Source organism: Salvelinus fontinalis, chromosome 6 (genome assembly GCF_029448725.1).
Source record: "Salvelinus fontinalis isolate EN_2023a chromosome 6, ASM2944872v1, whole genome shotgun sequence".
In the NCBI taxonomy this organism is placed as follows: domain Eukaryota; kingdom Metazoa; phylum Chordata; class Actinopteri; order Salmoniformes; family Salmonidae; genus Salvelinus; species Salvelinus fontinalis.
Window position 1 is genome coordinate 65,515,480 of NC_074670.1, and position 16,708 is coordinate 65,532,187.

Genomic DNA, 16,708 nt, shown 5'->3' on the forward strand with positions numbered 1-16,708 from the left:
CCTGTAAACAGCTTGTCAGACCGTCCAAGCCCCTCCCCCAGCTAGCAGCGGTAGCTAACAAGTTAGTGGTGCTAGCAGTGGCTAAGCTACATGCTAGCTGGCGCTTTGAGAAGATGGCAACGGACTGGCAAGCTTCAGCTATAGAGCAAGCCGAATTGATATCCAGTCGTCTCAGAGAGCTGTTATCCACCGGGGAGGGATATATCCGATCGGAGTTTGGGGTGGAATTGGGCCTGACGCCTGAGCTGTACCCGTCATGGGCGATTCTCTCCACGGCGGTGGTTGGGCTGCTGGTGCTGCTGGTTCTGTCGTGGGCCGCGGTCTGTGGCGGACTCTTCGGTGGGAAAAAGCTAGGAGCTCCGGTTACACAAGACAGTGGTGATTCCCTCAAGGCCCAAGTGAATAAGATTGTGAAGCCCGAGGCACAAAATAAAAAGACTAAAAAGAAATCTACTGAAAAGGTAGCTTCACATATAGCTAACTAGCTAGTTGTAAATGGTCATTGTCGTGGCACTGGCAAACTTCCATTCAGCTGAGTTTTGTGTTGTTGGCCGTCTAGCTAGCTGAATATCGAAACCATTTCTAAGATTTTGCTTTGTTTTGAAAGTTTACCTTGCAGATAACTCTCTTCGTTAGTATGAGTCATCGTATTCTCATGTAATGTTAGTTAGCTATCAATTCCATGTGAATCATAAATTACCTAGTTAGTACTAGCTTTGCAAGTTTAACTAGCTAGCCAATTTAGCTAGTTTGCGTAGTAAGCTGTCTGGCTGGTTAACCGTAGCTTGTCTGATCACCGTCAGCCTGCCAGATGTCTTGGTTTATCATGTTATTTGTCACTCACACGGCTTCAGTAATAGTTCAATATGTCGTTTCTCTCTCGGCCAACAGAAGGCTCAGTATAATGGACGAACAGTGCCAGAGCCTCAGGAGGAAGTGAGAGAAGAGATTACCAAACCTTCCCCAGAGATTAAAACTGAGGTTTGTACCTAACAATAACACATTTTTAAGTCTTCTGAAAGTGTATTTTGGATGACAAGGGGGAATGTATTTGTCATCCAATTCCAAAAGGCTAAGCGATCCTTGCACCTGCAAATCAGCATCTGTAGCAGTTAGAGTTGATGAAAGCCCTGCCTCTACAATAGTTAGAGTTGATGAAAGCCCTGTCTCCACAGTAGTTAGGTGATGAAAGCCCTGTCTCCACAGTAGTTAGTTGATGAAAGCCCTGTCTCCACAGTAGTTAGTTGATGAAAGCCCTGTCTCCACAGTAGTTAGTTGATGAAAGCCCTGTCTCCACAGTAGTTAGTTGATGAAAGCCCTGTCTCCACGGTAGTTAGTTGATGAAAGCCCTGTCTCCACGGTAGTTAGTTGATGAAAGCCCTGTCTCCACGGTAGTTAGTTGATGAAAGCCCTGTCTCCACAGTAGTTAGTTGATGAAAGCCCTGTCTCCACAGTAGTTAGTTGATGAAAGCCCTGTCTCCACAGTAGTTAGTTGATGAAAGCCCTGTCTCCACGGTAGTTAGTTGATGAAAGCCCTGTCTCCACGGTAGTTAGTTGATGAAAGCCCTGTCTCCACAGTAGTTAGTTGATGAAAGCCCTGTCTCTACAGTAGTTAGTTGATGAAAGCCCTGTCTCCACGGTAGTTAGAGTTGATGAAAGCCCTGTCTCCACAGTAGTTAGTTGATGAAAGCCCTGTCTCCACGGTAGTTAGTTGATGAAAGCCCTGTCTCCACGGTAGTTAGTTGATGAAAGCCCTGTCTCCACAGTAGTTAGTTGAAAGCCCTGTCTCCACAGTAGTTAGTTGATGAAAGCCCTGTCTCCACGGTAGTTAGTTGATGAAAGCCCTGTCTCCACGGTAGTTAGTTGATGAAAGCCCTGTCTCCACGGTAGTTAGTTGAAAGCCCTGTCTCCACAGTGGTTAGTTGATGAAAGCCCTGTCTCCACGGTAGTTAGTTGATGAAAGCCCTGTCTCTACAGTAGTTAGTTGATGAAAGCCCTGTCTCCACAGTAGTTAGTTGATGAAAGCCCTGTCTCCACAGTAGTTAGTTGATGAAAGCCCTATCTCTACAGTAGTTAGTTGATGAAAGCCCTGTCTCCACAGTAGTTAGTTGATGAAAGCCCTGTATCCACAGTAGTTAGTTGATGAAAGCCCTGTATCCACAGTAGTTAGTTGATGAAAGCCCTGTCTCCACAGTAGTTAGTTGATGAAAGCCCTGTCTCTACAGTAGTTAGAGTTGATGAAAGCCATGTCTCCACAGTAGTTAGAGTTGATGAAAGCCCTGTCTCCACAGTAGTTAGTTGATGAAAGCCCTGTCTCCACAGTAGTTAGTTGATGAAAGCCCTGTCTCCACAGTAGTTAGTTGATGAAAGCCCTGTCTCCACAGTAGTTAGTTGATGAAAGCCCTGTCTCCACAGTAGTTAGTTGATGAAAGCCCTGTCTCCACAGTAGTTAGTTGATGAAACCCCTGTCTCCACAGTAGTTAGTTGATAAAAGCCCTGTCACCCCAGTAGTTAGTTTATGAAAGCCCTGTCTCCACAGTAGTTAGTTGATGAAAGCCCTGTCTCTACAGTAGTTAGTTGATGAAAGCCCTGTCTCCACAGTAGTTAGTTGATGAAAGCCCTGTCTCCACAGTAGTTAGTTGATGAAAGTCCTGTCTCCACAGTAGTTAGTTGATGAAAGCCCTGTCTCCACAGTAGTTAGTTGATGAAAGCCCTGTCTCCACAGTAGTTAGTTGATGAAAGCCCTGTCTCCACAGCAGTTATTTGATGAAAGCCCTGTATCCGCAGCAGTTAGTTGATGGAAGCCCTGTCTCCACAGTAGTTAGTTGATGAAAGCCCTGTCTCCACAGTAGTTAGTTGATGAAAGCCCTGTCTCCACAGTAGTTAGTTGATGAAAGCCCTGTCTCCACAGTAGTTAGTTGATGAAAGCCCTGTCTCCACAGTAGTTAGTTGATGAAAGCCCTGTCTCCACAGTAGTTAGTTGATGAAAGCCCTGTCTCCACAGTAGTTAGTTGATGAAAGCCCTGTCTCCGCAGTAGTTAGTTGATGAAAGCCCTGTCTCCGCAGCAGTTATTTGATGAAAGCCCTGTATCCGCAGCAGTTAGTTGATGAAAGCCCTGTCTCCACAGTAGTTAGTTGATGAAAGCCCTGTCTCCACAGTAGTTAGTTGATGAAAGCCCTGTCTCCACAGTAGTTAGTTGATGAAAGCCCTGTCTCCACAGTAGTTAGTTGATGAAAGCCCTGTCTCCACAGTAGTTAGTTGATGAAAGCCCTGTCTCCACAGTAGTTAGTTGTTGAAAGCCCTGTCTCCACAGTAGTTAGTTGATGAAAGCCCTGTCTCCACAGTAGTTAGTTGATGAAAGCCCTGTCTCCACAGTAGTTAGTTGATGAAAGCCCTGTCTCCACGGTAGTTAGTTGATGAAAGCCCTGTCTCCGCGGTAGTTAGTTGATGAAAGCCCTGTCTCCGCGGTAGTTAGTTGATGAAAGCCCTGTCTCCGCGGTAGTTAGTTGATGAAAGCCCTGTCTCCGCGGTAGTTAGTTGATGAAAGCCCTGTCTCCGCGGTAGTTAGTTGATGAAAGCCCTGTCTCCGCGGTAGTTAGTTGATGAAAGCCCTGTCTCCGCGGTAGTTAGTTGATGAAAGCCCTGTCTCCGCGGTAGTTAGTTGATGAAAGCCCTGTCTCCGCGGTAGTTAGTTGATGAAAGCCCTGTCTCCGCGGTAGTTAGTTGATGAAAGCCCTGTCTTCGCAGTAGTTAGTTGATGAAAGCCCTGTCTCCGCAGTAGTTAGTTGATGAAAGCCCTGTCTCCGCAGTAGTTAGTTGATGAAAGCCCTGTCTCCGCAGTAGTTAGTTGATGAAAGCCCTGTCTCCGCAGTAGTTAGTTGATGAAAGCTCTGTCTCTACAGTAGTTAGAGTTGATGAAAGCCCTGTCTCTACAGTAGTTAGTTGATGAAAGCCCTGTCTCCACAGTAGTTAGTTGATGAAAGCCCTGTCTCCACAGTAGTTAGTTGATGAAAGCCCTGTCTCCACAGTAGTTAGTTGATGAAAGCCCTGTCTCCACAGTAGTTAGTTGATGAAAGCCCTGTCTCCACAGTAGTTAGTTGATGAAAGCCCTATCTCTACAGTAGTTAGTTGATGAAAGCCCTGTCTCCACAGTAGTTAGTTGATGAAAGCCCTGTCTCCACAGTAGTTAGTTGATGAAAGCCCTCTATCCACAGTAGTTAGTTGATGAAATCCCTGTCTCCACAGCAGTTAGAGTTGATGAAAGCCCTGTCTCCACAGTAGTTAGTTGATGAAAGCCCTGTATCCACAGTAGTTAGTTGATGAAAGCCCTGTATCCACAGTAGTTAGTTGATGAAAGCCCTGTCTCCACAGTAGTTAGTTGATGAAAGCCCTGTCTCCACAGTAGTTAGTTGATGAAAGCCCTGTCTCCACAGTAGTTAGTTGATGAAAGCCCTGTCTCTACAGTAGTTAGTTGATGAAAGCCCTGTCTCTACAGTAGTTAGTTGATGAAAGCCCTGTCTCTACAGTAGTTAGAGTTGATGAAAGCCCTGTCTCCACAGTAGTTAGTTGATGAAAGCCCTGTCTCCACAGTAGTTAGTTGATGAAAGCCCTGTCTCCACAGTAGTTAGTTGATGAAAGCCCTTTCTCCACAGTAGTTAGTTGATGAAACCCCTTTCTCCACAGTAGTTAGTTGATGAAACCCCTGTCTCCACAGTAGTTAGTTGATGAAAGCCCTGTCACCCCAGTAGTTAGTTGATGAAAGCCCTGTCACCCCAGTAGTTAGTTGATGAAAGCCCTGTCTCCACAGTAGTTAGTTGATGAAAGCCCTGTCTCCACAGTAGTTAGTTGATGAAAGCCCTGTCTCCACAGTAGTTAGTTGATGAAAGCCCTGTCTCCACAGTAGTTAGTTGATGAAAGCCCTGTATCCACAGTAGTTAGTTGATGAAAGCCCTGTCTCCACAGTAGTTAGAGTTGATGAAAGCCCTGTCTCCACAGTAGTTAGAGTTGATGAAAGCCCTGTCTCCACAGTAGTTAGTTGATGAAAGCCCTGTCTCCACAGTAGTTAGTTGATGAAAGCCCTGTATCCACAGTAGTTAGTTGATGAAAGCCCTGTCTCCACAGTAGTTAGTTGATGAAAGCCCTGTCTCTACAGTAGTTAGTTGATGAAAGCCCTGTCTCCACAGTAGTTAGTTGATGAAAGCCCTGTCTCCACAGTAGTTAGTTGATGAAAGCCCTGTCTCCACAGTAGTTAGTTGATGAAAGCCCTGTCTCTACAGTAGTTAGTTGATGAAAGCCCTGTCTCCACAGTAGTTAGTTGATGAAAGCCCTGTCTCTACAGTAGTTAGTTGATGAAAGCCCTGTCTCTACAGTAGTTAGTTGATGAAAGCCCTGTCTCCACAGTAGTTAGTTGATGAAAGCCCTGTCTCCACAGTAGTTAGTTGATGAAAGCCCTGTCTCCACAGTAGTTAGTTGATGAAAGCCCTGTTTCCACAGTAGTTAGTTGATGAAAGCCCTAACTCCACAGCAGTTAGTTGATGAAAGCCCTGTCTCCACAGCAGTTAGTTGATGAAAGCCCTGTCTCCACAGTAGTTAGTTTATAAAAGCCCTGTATCCACAGCAGTTAGTTGATGAAAGCCCTGTATCCACAGTAGTTAGTTGATGAAAGCCCTGTATCCACAGTAGTTAGTTGATGAAAGCCCTGTCTCCACAGTAGTTAGTTGATGAAAGCCCTGTCTCTACAGCAGTTAGTTGATGAAAGCCCTGTCTCCACAGTAGTTAGTTGATGAAAGCCCTGTCTCCACAGTAGTTAGTTGATGAAAGCCCTGTCTCCACAGTAGTTAGTTGATGAAAGCCCTGTCTCCACAGTAGTTAGTTGATGAAACCCCTGTCTCCACAGTAGTTAGTTGATAAAAGCCCTGTCACCCCAGTAGTTAGTTTATGAAAGCCCTGTCTCCACAGTAGTTAGTTGATGAAAGCCCTGTCTCTACAGTAGTTAGTTGATGAAAGCCCTGTCTCCACAGTAGTTAGTTGATGAAAGCCCTGTCTCCACAGTAGTTAGTTGATGAAAGTCCTGTCTCCACAGTAGTTAGTTGATGAAAGCCCTGTCTCCACAGTAGTTAGTTGATGAAAGCCCTGTCTCCACAGTAGTTAGTTGATGAAAGCCCTGTCTCCACAGCAGTTATTTGATGAAAGCCCTGTATCCGCAGCAGTTAGTTGATGGAAGCCCTGTCTCCACAGTAGTTAGTTGATGAAAGCCCTGTCTCCACAGTAGTTAGTTGATGAAAGCCCTGTCTCCACAGTAGTTAGTTGATGAAAGCCCTGTCTCCACAGTAGTTAGTTGATGAAAGCCCTGTCTCCACAGTAGTTAGTTGATGAAAGCCCTGTCTCCACAGTAGTTAGTTGATGAAAGCCCTGTCTCCACAGTAGTTAGTTGATGAAAGCCCTGTCTCCGCAGTAGTTAGTTGATGAAAGCCCTGTCTCCGCAGCAGTTATTTGATGAAAGCCCTGTATCCGCAGCAGTTAGTTGATGAAAGCCCTGTCTCCACAGTAGTTAGTTGATGAAAGCCCTGTCTCCACAGTAGTTAGTTGATGAAAGCCCTGTCTCCACAGTAGTTAGTTGATGAAAGCCCTGTCTCCACAGTAGTTAGTTGATGAAAGCCCTGTCTCCACAGTAGTTAGTTGATGAAAGCCCTGTCTCCACAGTAGTTAGTTGTTGAAAGCCCTGTCTCCACAGTAGTTAGTTGATGAAAGCCCTGTCTCCACAGTAGTTAGTTGATGAAAGCCCTGTCTCCACAGTAGTTAGTTGATGAAAGCCCTGTCTCCACGGTAGTTAGTTGATGAAAGCCCTGTCTCCGCGGTAGTTAGTTGATGAAAGCCCTGTCTCCGCGGTAGTTAGTTGATGAAAGCCCTGTCTCCGCGGTAGTTAGTTGATGAAAGCCCTGTCTCCGCGGTAGTTAGTTGATGAAAGCCCTGTCTCCGCGGTAGTTAGTTGATGAAAGCCCTGTCTCCGCGGTAGTTAGTTGATGAAAGCCCTGTCTCCGCGGTAGTTAGTTGATGAAAGCCCTGTCTCCGCGGTAGTTAGTTGATGAAAGCCCTGTCTCCGCGGTAGTTAGTTGATGAAAGCCCTGTCTCCGCGGTAGTTAGTTGATGAAAGCCCTGTCTTCGCAGTAGTTAGTTGATGAAAGCCCTGTCTCCGCAGTAGTTAGTTGATGAAAGCCCTGTCTCCGCAGTAGTTAGTTGATGAAAGCCCTGTCTCCGCAGTAGTTAGTTGATGAAAGCCCTGTCTCCGCAGTAGTTAGTTGATGAAAGCTCTGTCTCTACAGTAGTTAGAGTTGATGAAAGCCCTGTCTCTACAGTAGTTAGTTGATGAAAGCCCTGTCTCCACAGTAGTTAGTTGATGAAAGCCCTGTCTCCACAGTAGTTAGTTGATGAAAGCCCTGTCTCCACAGTAGTTAGTTGATGAAAGCCCTGTCTCCACAGTAGTTAGTTGATGAAAGCCCTGTCTCCACAGTAGTTAGTTGATGAAAGCCCTATCTCTACAGTAGTTAGTTGATGAAAGCCCTGTCTCCACAGTAGTTAGTTGATGAAAGCCCTGTCTCCACAGTAGTTAGTTGATGAAAGCCCTCTATCCACAGTAGTTAGTTGATGAAATCCCTGTCTCCACAGCAGTTAGAGTTGATGAAAGCCCTGTCTCCACAGTAGTTAGTTGATGAAAGCCCTGTATCCACAGTAGTTAGTTGATGAAAGCCCTGTATCCACAGTAGTTAGTTGATGAAAGCCCTGTCTCCACAGTAGTTAGTTGATGAAAGCCCTGTCTCCACAGTAGTTAGTTGATGAAAGCCCTGTCTCCACAGTAGTTAGTTGATGAAAGCCCTGTCTCTACAGTAGTTAGTTGATGAAAGCCCTGTCTCTACAGTAGTTAGTTGATGAAAGCCCTGTCTCTACAGTAGTTAGAGTTGATGAAAGCCCTGTCTCCACAGTAGTTAGTTGATGAAAGCCCTGTCTCCACAGTAGTTAGTTGATGAAAGCCCTGTCTCCACAGTAGTTAGTTGATGAAAGCCCTTTCTCCACAGTAGTTAGTTGATGAAACCCCTTTCTCCACAGTAGTTAGTTGATGAAACCCCTGTCTCCACAGTAGTTAGTTGATGAAAGCCCTGTCACCCCAGTAGTTAGTTGATGAAAGCCCTGTCACCCCAGTAGTTAGTTGATGAAAGCCCTGTCTCCACAGTAGTTAGTTGATGAAAGCCCTGTCTCCACAGTAGTTAGTTGATGAAAGCCCTGTCTCCACAGTAGTTAGTTGATGAAAGCCCTGTCTCCACAGTAGTTAGTTGATGAAAGCCCTGTATCCACAGTAGTTAGTTGATGAAAGCCCTGTCTCCACAGTAGTTAGAGTTGATGAAAGCCCTGTCTCCACAGTAGTTAGAGTTGATGAAAGCCCTGTCTCCACAGTAGTTAGTTGATGAAAGCCCTGTCTCCACAGTAGTTAGTTGATGAAAGCCCTGTATCCACAGTAGTTAGTTGATGAAAGCCCTGTCTCCACAGTAGTTAGTTGATGAAAGCCCTGTCTCTACAGTAGTTAGTTGATGAAAGCCCTGTCTCCACAGTAGTTAGTTGATGAAAGCCCTGTCTCCACAGTAGTTAGTTGATGAAAGCCCTGTCTCCACAGTAGTTAGTTGATGAAAGCCCTGTCTCTACAGTAGTTAGTTGATGAAAGCCCTGTCTCCACAGTAGTTAGTTGATGAAAGCCCTGTCTCTACAGTAGTTAGTTGATGAAAGCCCTGTCTCTACAGTAGTTAGTTGATGAAAGCCCTGTCTCCACAGTAGTTAGTTGATGAAAGCCCTGTCTCCACAGTAGTTAGTTGATGAAAGCCCTGTCTCCACAGTAGTTAGTTGATGAAAGCCCTGTTTCCACAGTAGTTAGTTGATGAAAGCCCTAACTCCACAGCAGTTAGTTGATGAAAGCCCTGTCTCCACAGCAGTTAGTTGATGAAAGCCCTGTCTCCACAGTAGTTAGTTTATAAAAGCCCTGTATCCACAGCAGTTAGTTGATGAAAGCCCTGTATCCACAGTAGTTAGTTGATGAAAGCCCTGTATCCACAGTAGTTAGTTGATGAAAGCCCTGTCTCCACAGTAGTTAGTTGATGAAAGCCCTGTCTCTACAGCAGTTAGTTGATGAAAGCCCTGTCTCCACAGTAGTTAGTTGATGAAAGCCCTGTCTCCACAGTAGTTAGTTGATGAAAGCCCTGTCTCCACAGTAGTTAGTTGATGAAAGCCCTGTCTCCACATTGTAATGAATGCGTTGCTTTGTGCCGAGAAGGAGACACGGTGGCTCCAACACAGCACCCCTATCATTCATCTAGTGTGCACATATAAAGCATTTCAATACACCCATTACCAGTGAATGAGCAGAAGGACTACTATTGCTTGCACTTTTTAAAAGTTTGACTTTTTGTTGTCTTTAATAATTGAATAGGTGAAGAAAACCAAGAAGAAAGACAAACCCGAGGTGAAACCAGCCAAGAGGGTTTCTGCTGGCGATGGCAAAGAGCCTGATGATGGTATGACCTTTAACCCCTGTTTGAACCTGTCACCTTGGTTGACTTCTTTATACCCTTGTAGCTAAATGTATCCTGAGGAATTCTACTGATTTCATTCAGACTGTGCCGTCGAAGACCCTTGTATAAGGCCACAATGGCACTGTTAGGGGATTAGGCAGGGACTCACAGGGCGCGTCTCAAATGGCACCCTATTCGCTACATAGTGCACTATATGGGGACTAGGGTGTAATTTGGGACGTGAACCCTAGTGTCCAACTGAACTTGCTTAGTCAGATGGGTGAGAGGTTATGACTCATGGTCCTGGTCCTGGTCAGGAGTTCCAAACTTCATCTGGAAAGTGGCCGTTGTTTGGCCCAATCTGTTGCTTAATTTAAGGATTGTAAATCATTCAGCGCGTTGTGTCAAGATCACCGATTTTAGAGAAACAACAAACGTCGGTACATATAAGTGTCTTATATCGGCTGAAAGCTTAAATTCTTGTTAATATATAAATGCATTGTCCAATTTACATTAGCTATTACTGCTAAAAAAATGCCATGCTATTGTTTGAGGAGAGCTCCTAACAACAAAAGTTTTCACCGAGGTAGGTTTAAAAAATTCACCTCTAAAGGTGAAATGTGTACTTACATTCTGAAATCTTGCTCTGATTTATCATCCAAAGGGTCCCAGAGATAACATGAAGTGTCATTTTGTTAGATAAAATAATTGTTCATATCCTAAAAAGGTCCATATAGCAGAAGCACAATCAATTTTTTTCCCCCACTCGTTCAATTTGCAAAGAAGGGAGTCTGTGAAAATCTCAGCCTAAACGTTGTTTGAATGAGTCAAATCACGTTCGTATCTATTCCTCAGAGATCCTAGAAGGTAACAAGACTTCACTATTTCATTAGAAGTGTAGTATATCCTATAGGACACCATATTTGGTCAGTGAGCGACGCCTTCATGGCACGCCGATGACGCGGGCAGCAATCACTTGAACGACCAGCTTTGTCAAATAAGCACCAATCAGGGGTCAAACAAAGCTAGCTAGATAGCCAATGAGCTGGGCTTTACGGGAGTACCCGGAAACCATGAATATGTCATAAAATGTAGCTACCAACCTTGTACGACAGCAAGCCTTTTCATTTTGGACCAAAATTATAAGAATATTCAGAGTTATGAAAACTGGTTGTTTTGCAAATGTTGAACTTATATGGCTACTAATAATGGGAAAGCTAAATCAAAGTCCAAGTATACAGATTTGACAATATTCTTGCAGAAAAATTGAATATGAATGCGAATGTCTCCTTCACGATTTGCCCAAATGTACCCGTGGACTTCATATAAAGTCTTGAGGATCAGTCATACTCCAAGTTATCCATCTGAAACATTGCACATACACTGCTGCCATCTTGTGGACACTATCAGAATTACAACCAGAGTGACGGCTATAACAGTGACCTTTCTCTTGCATTTCGAAGATGGTGGTTAAAAAAAAACACTGGTTGTTTTTAAAATATTTTTTATATTTTCTTCTACCAGATTTTTTGTGTTATATTCCCCTACATTCAATTCACATTTCCACAAACTTCAATGTGTTTCCTTTCAAATGGTACCAATAATATGCATATCCTTGCTTCAGGGCCTGAGCTACAGGCAGTTAGATTTGGGTATGTCATTTAGGTGAAAATTGGGGGAAAAGGGGCTGTCCCTAAGAAGTTTTTAATGATTGATGTCATTTGACCTTGATCTTTGTAACATCAAGCTGTGTATAAACTTCCATGTTGGCCAAGCAGTAATTAAGGCTATGCAACTATCTGTATGATGACATTCATTAAAACCTTTAAAAATCATCTTTTACATTAAGAGATGTATAAAGGTGGTCAAGGGGGGGGTGATGTTTCCCATAGATGCTGATCCTGGATCAGGTCATTTCCATGTAAACGGACAACCAACATGACAAATGAAAGCTATGATAGTTTGTATTTGTGAGAAATTAAAGTGTTAAATTATACTGTGCATTCGTAAAGTATTCAGACCCCTTCCCTCTTCCACATTTTGTTACTTTACAGGCTTATTTGAAAATAAATATATAAAAATCATTAATCTACACACAATAACCCCGTAACGACAAAGCGAAAACAGGTTTTTAGAAATGTTTTAACACTTCTATATATATAAATGTTAAAACATTTCTAAAAACCTGTTTTCGCTTTGTCGTTACGGGGTATTGTGTGTAGATTAATGATTTTTATATATATATATTTTTTTATATATGTTATTTACGTAAGTATTCAGACCCTTTACTATGAGACTCTAAATCGAGCTCAGGTGCATCCTGTTTCCATTGATCATCCTTGAGATGTTTCTACAACTTGCTTGGAGTCCACCTGTGGTATAAGGCCTCACAGTTGACAGTGCATATCAGAGCAAAAACCAAGCTATGAGGTCGAAGGAATTGTCCGTAGAGCTCTGAGACAGGATTGTGTCGAGGCACAGATCTGAATGCCAAGCATCATGTCTGGAGGAAACCTGGCACCATCCCTACGGTGAAGCATGGTGGTGGCAGCATCATGCTGTGGGGATGTTTTTCAGCGGCAGGGACTGATGCTTTGATTTCTGGTCAAACAGGAAAAGGAAACGTCTAAGAAGGTATAAATAAACACCATAATGTTGACGTACAGACCCAACTAATATGAACACTTATATTTAGTTAGACATTATTTTGCCTTATGTACGTTGTAAGAAACATTGCATTGTGCCTTGAAATTCCATTACCAACATATTTAAGATATTTAAAAAGAAAAATCTCCCTCGTTAAGGAGGATAATGAAAGTTCACAGAAGTAACAAGTAAAGGACCTATCAATTCATTTGTTTGATATCAAATTTGTTTATGAATTAAGTGATTACAACTTTAATTCTGTTCTTAAACTGGTAACAGAATTTCTGCAATTTTAAATTTGCTACAATGGGAAATCAAAGTAGTCACCAACCACAAGTTTGAACGGCACAGTAAAGTGAGAGTACTGTGACGTAGAGCACATGAGTTGAGTCCACTATAATGTACTATAGTGGACTGGACTGAATCGTTGTTCACAGTATACTGAAACCAATGCACTTTTGATACACAGAAACGGTTCAGTACTATAATTTATGTTTGTTACTTCTGTCAAATGGATGGACTCTCAATCAGAATATCCCCTTTAGGGTGCTCCACTTCCTCATTCTTTGCTAGAGCTGTCTGGCTGCATTGTTAGCTCTGACAATGACTGTGTGTACACTGAACAAAAATATGTGTTAACATCCCTGTTAGTGAGCATTTCTCCTTTTGCCAAGGTAATCTATCCCCCTGACAGGTGTGGCATATCGAGAAGCTGATTAAACTGCATGATCATTACACAGGTGCACCGTCTGGTGGGGACAATAAAAGGCCACTCTCAAATGTGCAGTTTTGTCACAATGCCACAGATGTCTCAGGTTTTGAGGGAGCGTATAATTGGTATGCTGACTGCAGGAATGTCCACCAGAGTTGTTGCCAGAGAATTTAATGTTAATTTCTCTACCATAAGCTTCCTCATTCTAGAGAATTTGTCAGTACGTCCAACTGGCCTCACAACCTCAGACCACGGGTAACCACGCCAACCCAGGACCTCCCCATCCGGCTTCTTCACCCTGGGATCATCTGAAACTAGCCACCCGAACAGCTGCTGAAACTGTTGGTTTGCACAAATGAAGATTTTCTGCACAAACTGTCAGAAACCGTCTCAGAGAAGCTCATCTGCTCGTCGTCCTCACCAGGGTCTTGACCTGACTGCAGTTCGGCGTCGTAACCGACCTCAGTGAGCAAAATCTCACCTTCGATGGTTACTGGCACACTGGGGAAGTGTGCTCTTCAAGGATGAATCTCGGTTTTCAACTGTACCGGGCAGATGGCAGACAGCGTGTACGGCATCGCGTGGGTGAGCAGTTTGCTGATGTCAACGTTGTGAATAGAGTTCCCCATGGTGGGGTTACGGTATGGGCAGGCATAAGCTCCTGACAATGAACACAAATTGCCATCGATAAAATCCATTTGAATGCACAGAGATACCGTGACGAGATCCTGAGGCCCATTGCCGTGCCATTCATCCGCCGCCATCACCTCATGTTTCAGCATGATAATGTATGGTCCCATGTCCCAAGTTATCACATCATGTTTCAGCATGATAATGTATGGTCCCATGTCCCAAGTTATCACATCATGTTTCAGCATGATAATGCATGGTCCCATGTCCCAAGTTATCACCTCATGTTTCAGCATGATAATGTATGGTCCCATGTCCCAAGTTATCACCTCATGTTTCAGCATGATAATGTATGGTCCCATGTCCCAAGTTATCACCTCATGTTTCAGCATGATAATGTATGGTCCCATGTCCCAAGTTATCACATCATGTTTCAGCATGATAATGTATGGTCCCATGTCCCAAGTTATCACATCATGTTTCAGCATGATAATGTATGGTCCCATGTCCCAAGTTATCACCTCATGTTTCAGCATGATAATGTATGGTCCCATGTCCCAAGTTATCACCTCATGTTTCAGCATGATAATGTATGGTCCCATGTCCCAAGTTATCACCTCATGTTTCAGCATGATAATGTATGGTCCCATGTCCCAAGTTATCACCTCATGTTTCAGCATGATAATGTATGGTCCCATGTCCCAAGTTATCACCTCATGTTTCAGCATGATAATGTATGGTCCCATGTCCCAAGTTATCACATCATGTTTCAGCATTATTCATTTGGCCTTTAAAAAAAAAAACAAGCACACATAAAACTTGAAAAAGCCATACATGCACATGAATAAAATCATTGAGGATATCACACAATAAAGTCTGGGACTTACAAGGATCTGTATACTTCCTGGAAGTTGAAAATGTTTCATTTCTTCCATGGCCTGCATACTCACCAGACCTGTCACCCATTGAGCATGTTTGGGATGCTCTGGATTGACGTGTACAACCACATGTTTCAGTTCCCGCCAATATCCAGTGACTTCGCACAGCCATTTGAAGTGGAATGGGACAACATTCCACAGGCCGCAATCAACAGCCTGATCAACTCTATGTGAAGGAGATGTGTCTCGCTGCATGAGGCAAATGGTGGTCACACCAGATACTGACTGGTTCTCTAATCCACGCCCCTACTTTTTAAAGTTAACTGTGACCTAAAGATGCAGGTCTGTATTCCCAGTCGTGAAATCCATTAGATCATGACCTGATGAATGTGTTTACATCAGCTGATTTCCTTATGAACTGTAACTCAGTCAAATCTTAATAATTTGGCATGTTTATACATTTGTTCAGTATATGTGAAGACTCTAGCGGATTTGCGAACAAGGAATTCTGATAAACATGGCGTCTCATGTGGGAGATCTATGTGGACAAAACATGTGCAGTTTGAGCTACTCCAGGAAGTGACGTTGCAGGCTAGCTCAGTGCTGCCCCCTCTCATTGAGCTACTCCAGGAAGTGACGTTGCAGGCTAGCTCAGTGCTGCCCCCTCTCATTGAGCTACTCCAGGAAGTGACGTTGCAGGCTAGCTCAGTGCTGCCCCCTCTCATTGAGCTACTCCAGGAAGTGACGTTGCAGGCTAGCTCAGTGCTGCCCCCTCTCATTGAGCTACTCCAGGAAGTGACGTTGCAGGCTAGCTCAGTGCTGCCCCCTCTCATTGAGCTACTCCAGGAAGTGACGTTGCAGGCTAGCTCAGTGCTGCCCCCTCTCATTGAGTATCTCAAGTTGAAGGCCGACCAGGGTACTGCAGGCTGCCATTAGCTACTGATTCTTAAAGTAATGGGTTCAAGGCCAATACATCTGGAGTAATGGAAAATAAATTATTGGTACCATGATTGTCTTTGAAATGTCTATTTATTTACACGAAGATTGGCATTTTCCCATTCACTATAATGGGGATCCTGTTTTCTGTAAACAACGCCTGCAGTACTGCGGTCGACCCTGAACTTTGGCTTCAATGAGGGGGGACAGTCGTTCTCCCTGCTCCTCACTCGTGCTGCACAAAAGTTAACATACTTTAATAATTTAACATGGCATGTAGAAATGTTGAAACTGTTCATTACTGTTCGCAAAACAACAATAGAATGCAAGACGTACCAGTATTTTAAAACATTTAAAAAAATAAATGTAACTTTTTATTTAACTATGCAAGTCAGTTTTAGAACACGTCCTTATTTACAATGACGGCCTACCCCAAATCCGGACGACGCTGGGCCCATTGTGTGCTGCCCTATGGGAGCTTCCAGCTTTAATTGGAGGCTGACTTCCCTTGCTAGCTGACGCTAACATTAAATCACTACCCTACTACTTGGTTTGTGATATGCTAACCATAGTGCAAAATATACTGATTTCAAAGCTGATTGTCCCCAAAACTTTATTAATTACTTCTTTGTTTCCCTCGCCTCCCGTCTGGTTTCCACTAGATTCCACAGCCACGTTCTGCCTCCCGTCTGGTTTCCACTAGATTCCACAGCCACGTTCTGCCTCCCGTCTGGTTTCCACTAGATTCCACAGCCACGTTCTGCCTCCCGTCTGGTTTCCACTAGATTCCACAGCCACGTTCTGCCTCCCGTCTGGTTTCCACTAGATTCCACAGCCACGTTCTGCCTCCCGTCTGGTTTCCACTAGATTCCACAGCCACGTTCTGCCTCCCGTCTGGTTCCCACAGCCACGTTCTGCCTCGCCTCCCGTCTGGTTTCCACTAGATTCCACAGCCACGTTCTGCCTCCCGTCTGGTTTCCACTAGATTCCACAGCCACGTTCTGCCTCCCGTCTGGTTTCCACTAGATTCCACAGCCACGTTCTGCCTCCCGTCTGGTTTCCACTAGATTCCACAGCCACGTTCTGCCTCCCGTCTGGTTTCCACTAGATTCCACAGCCACGTTCTGCCTCCTGTCTGGTTTCCACTAGATTCCACAGCCACGTTCTGCCTCGCCTCCCGTCTGGTTTCCACTAGATTCCACAGCCAGGTTCTGCCTCGCCCCCCGTCTGGTTTCCACTAGATTCCACAGCCACGTTCTGCCTCCCGTCTGGTTTCCACTAGATTCCACAGCCACGTTCTGCCTCCCGTCTGGTTTCCACTAGATTCCACAGCCACGTTCTGCCTCCCGTC

At 44.3% G+C, this 16,708-nt stretch overlaps 1 protein-coding gene across 1 annotated transcript in view; it reads left to right on the forward strand.

Moving 5' to 3' along the window:
* The window catches only part of LOC129858312 (protein LYRIC-like), a 40,461-nt gene continuing 23,753 nt past the window's right edge, over positions 1 to 16,708 (forward strand). The window contains exons 1-3 of the mRNA XM_055927460.1: positions 1 to 461; positions 892 to 981; positions 9,474 to 9,558. Of these exons, the coding sequence (XP_055783435.1) occupies positions 114 to 461; positions 892 to 981; positions 9,474 to 9,558 (523 nt within the window). The 5' untranslated portion in view covers positions 1 to 113. The remainder of the gene's footprint in view (positions 462 to 891; positions 982 to 9,473; positions 9,559 to 16,708) is intronic.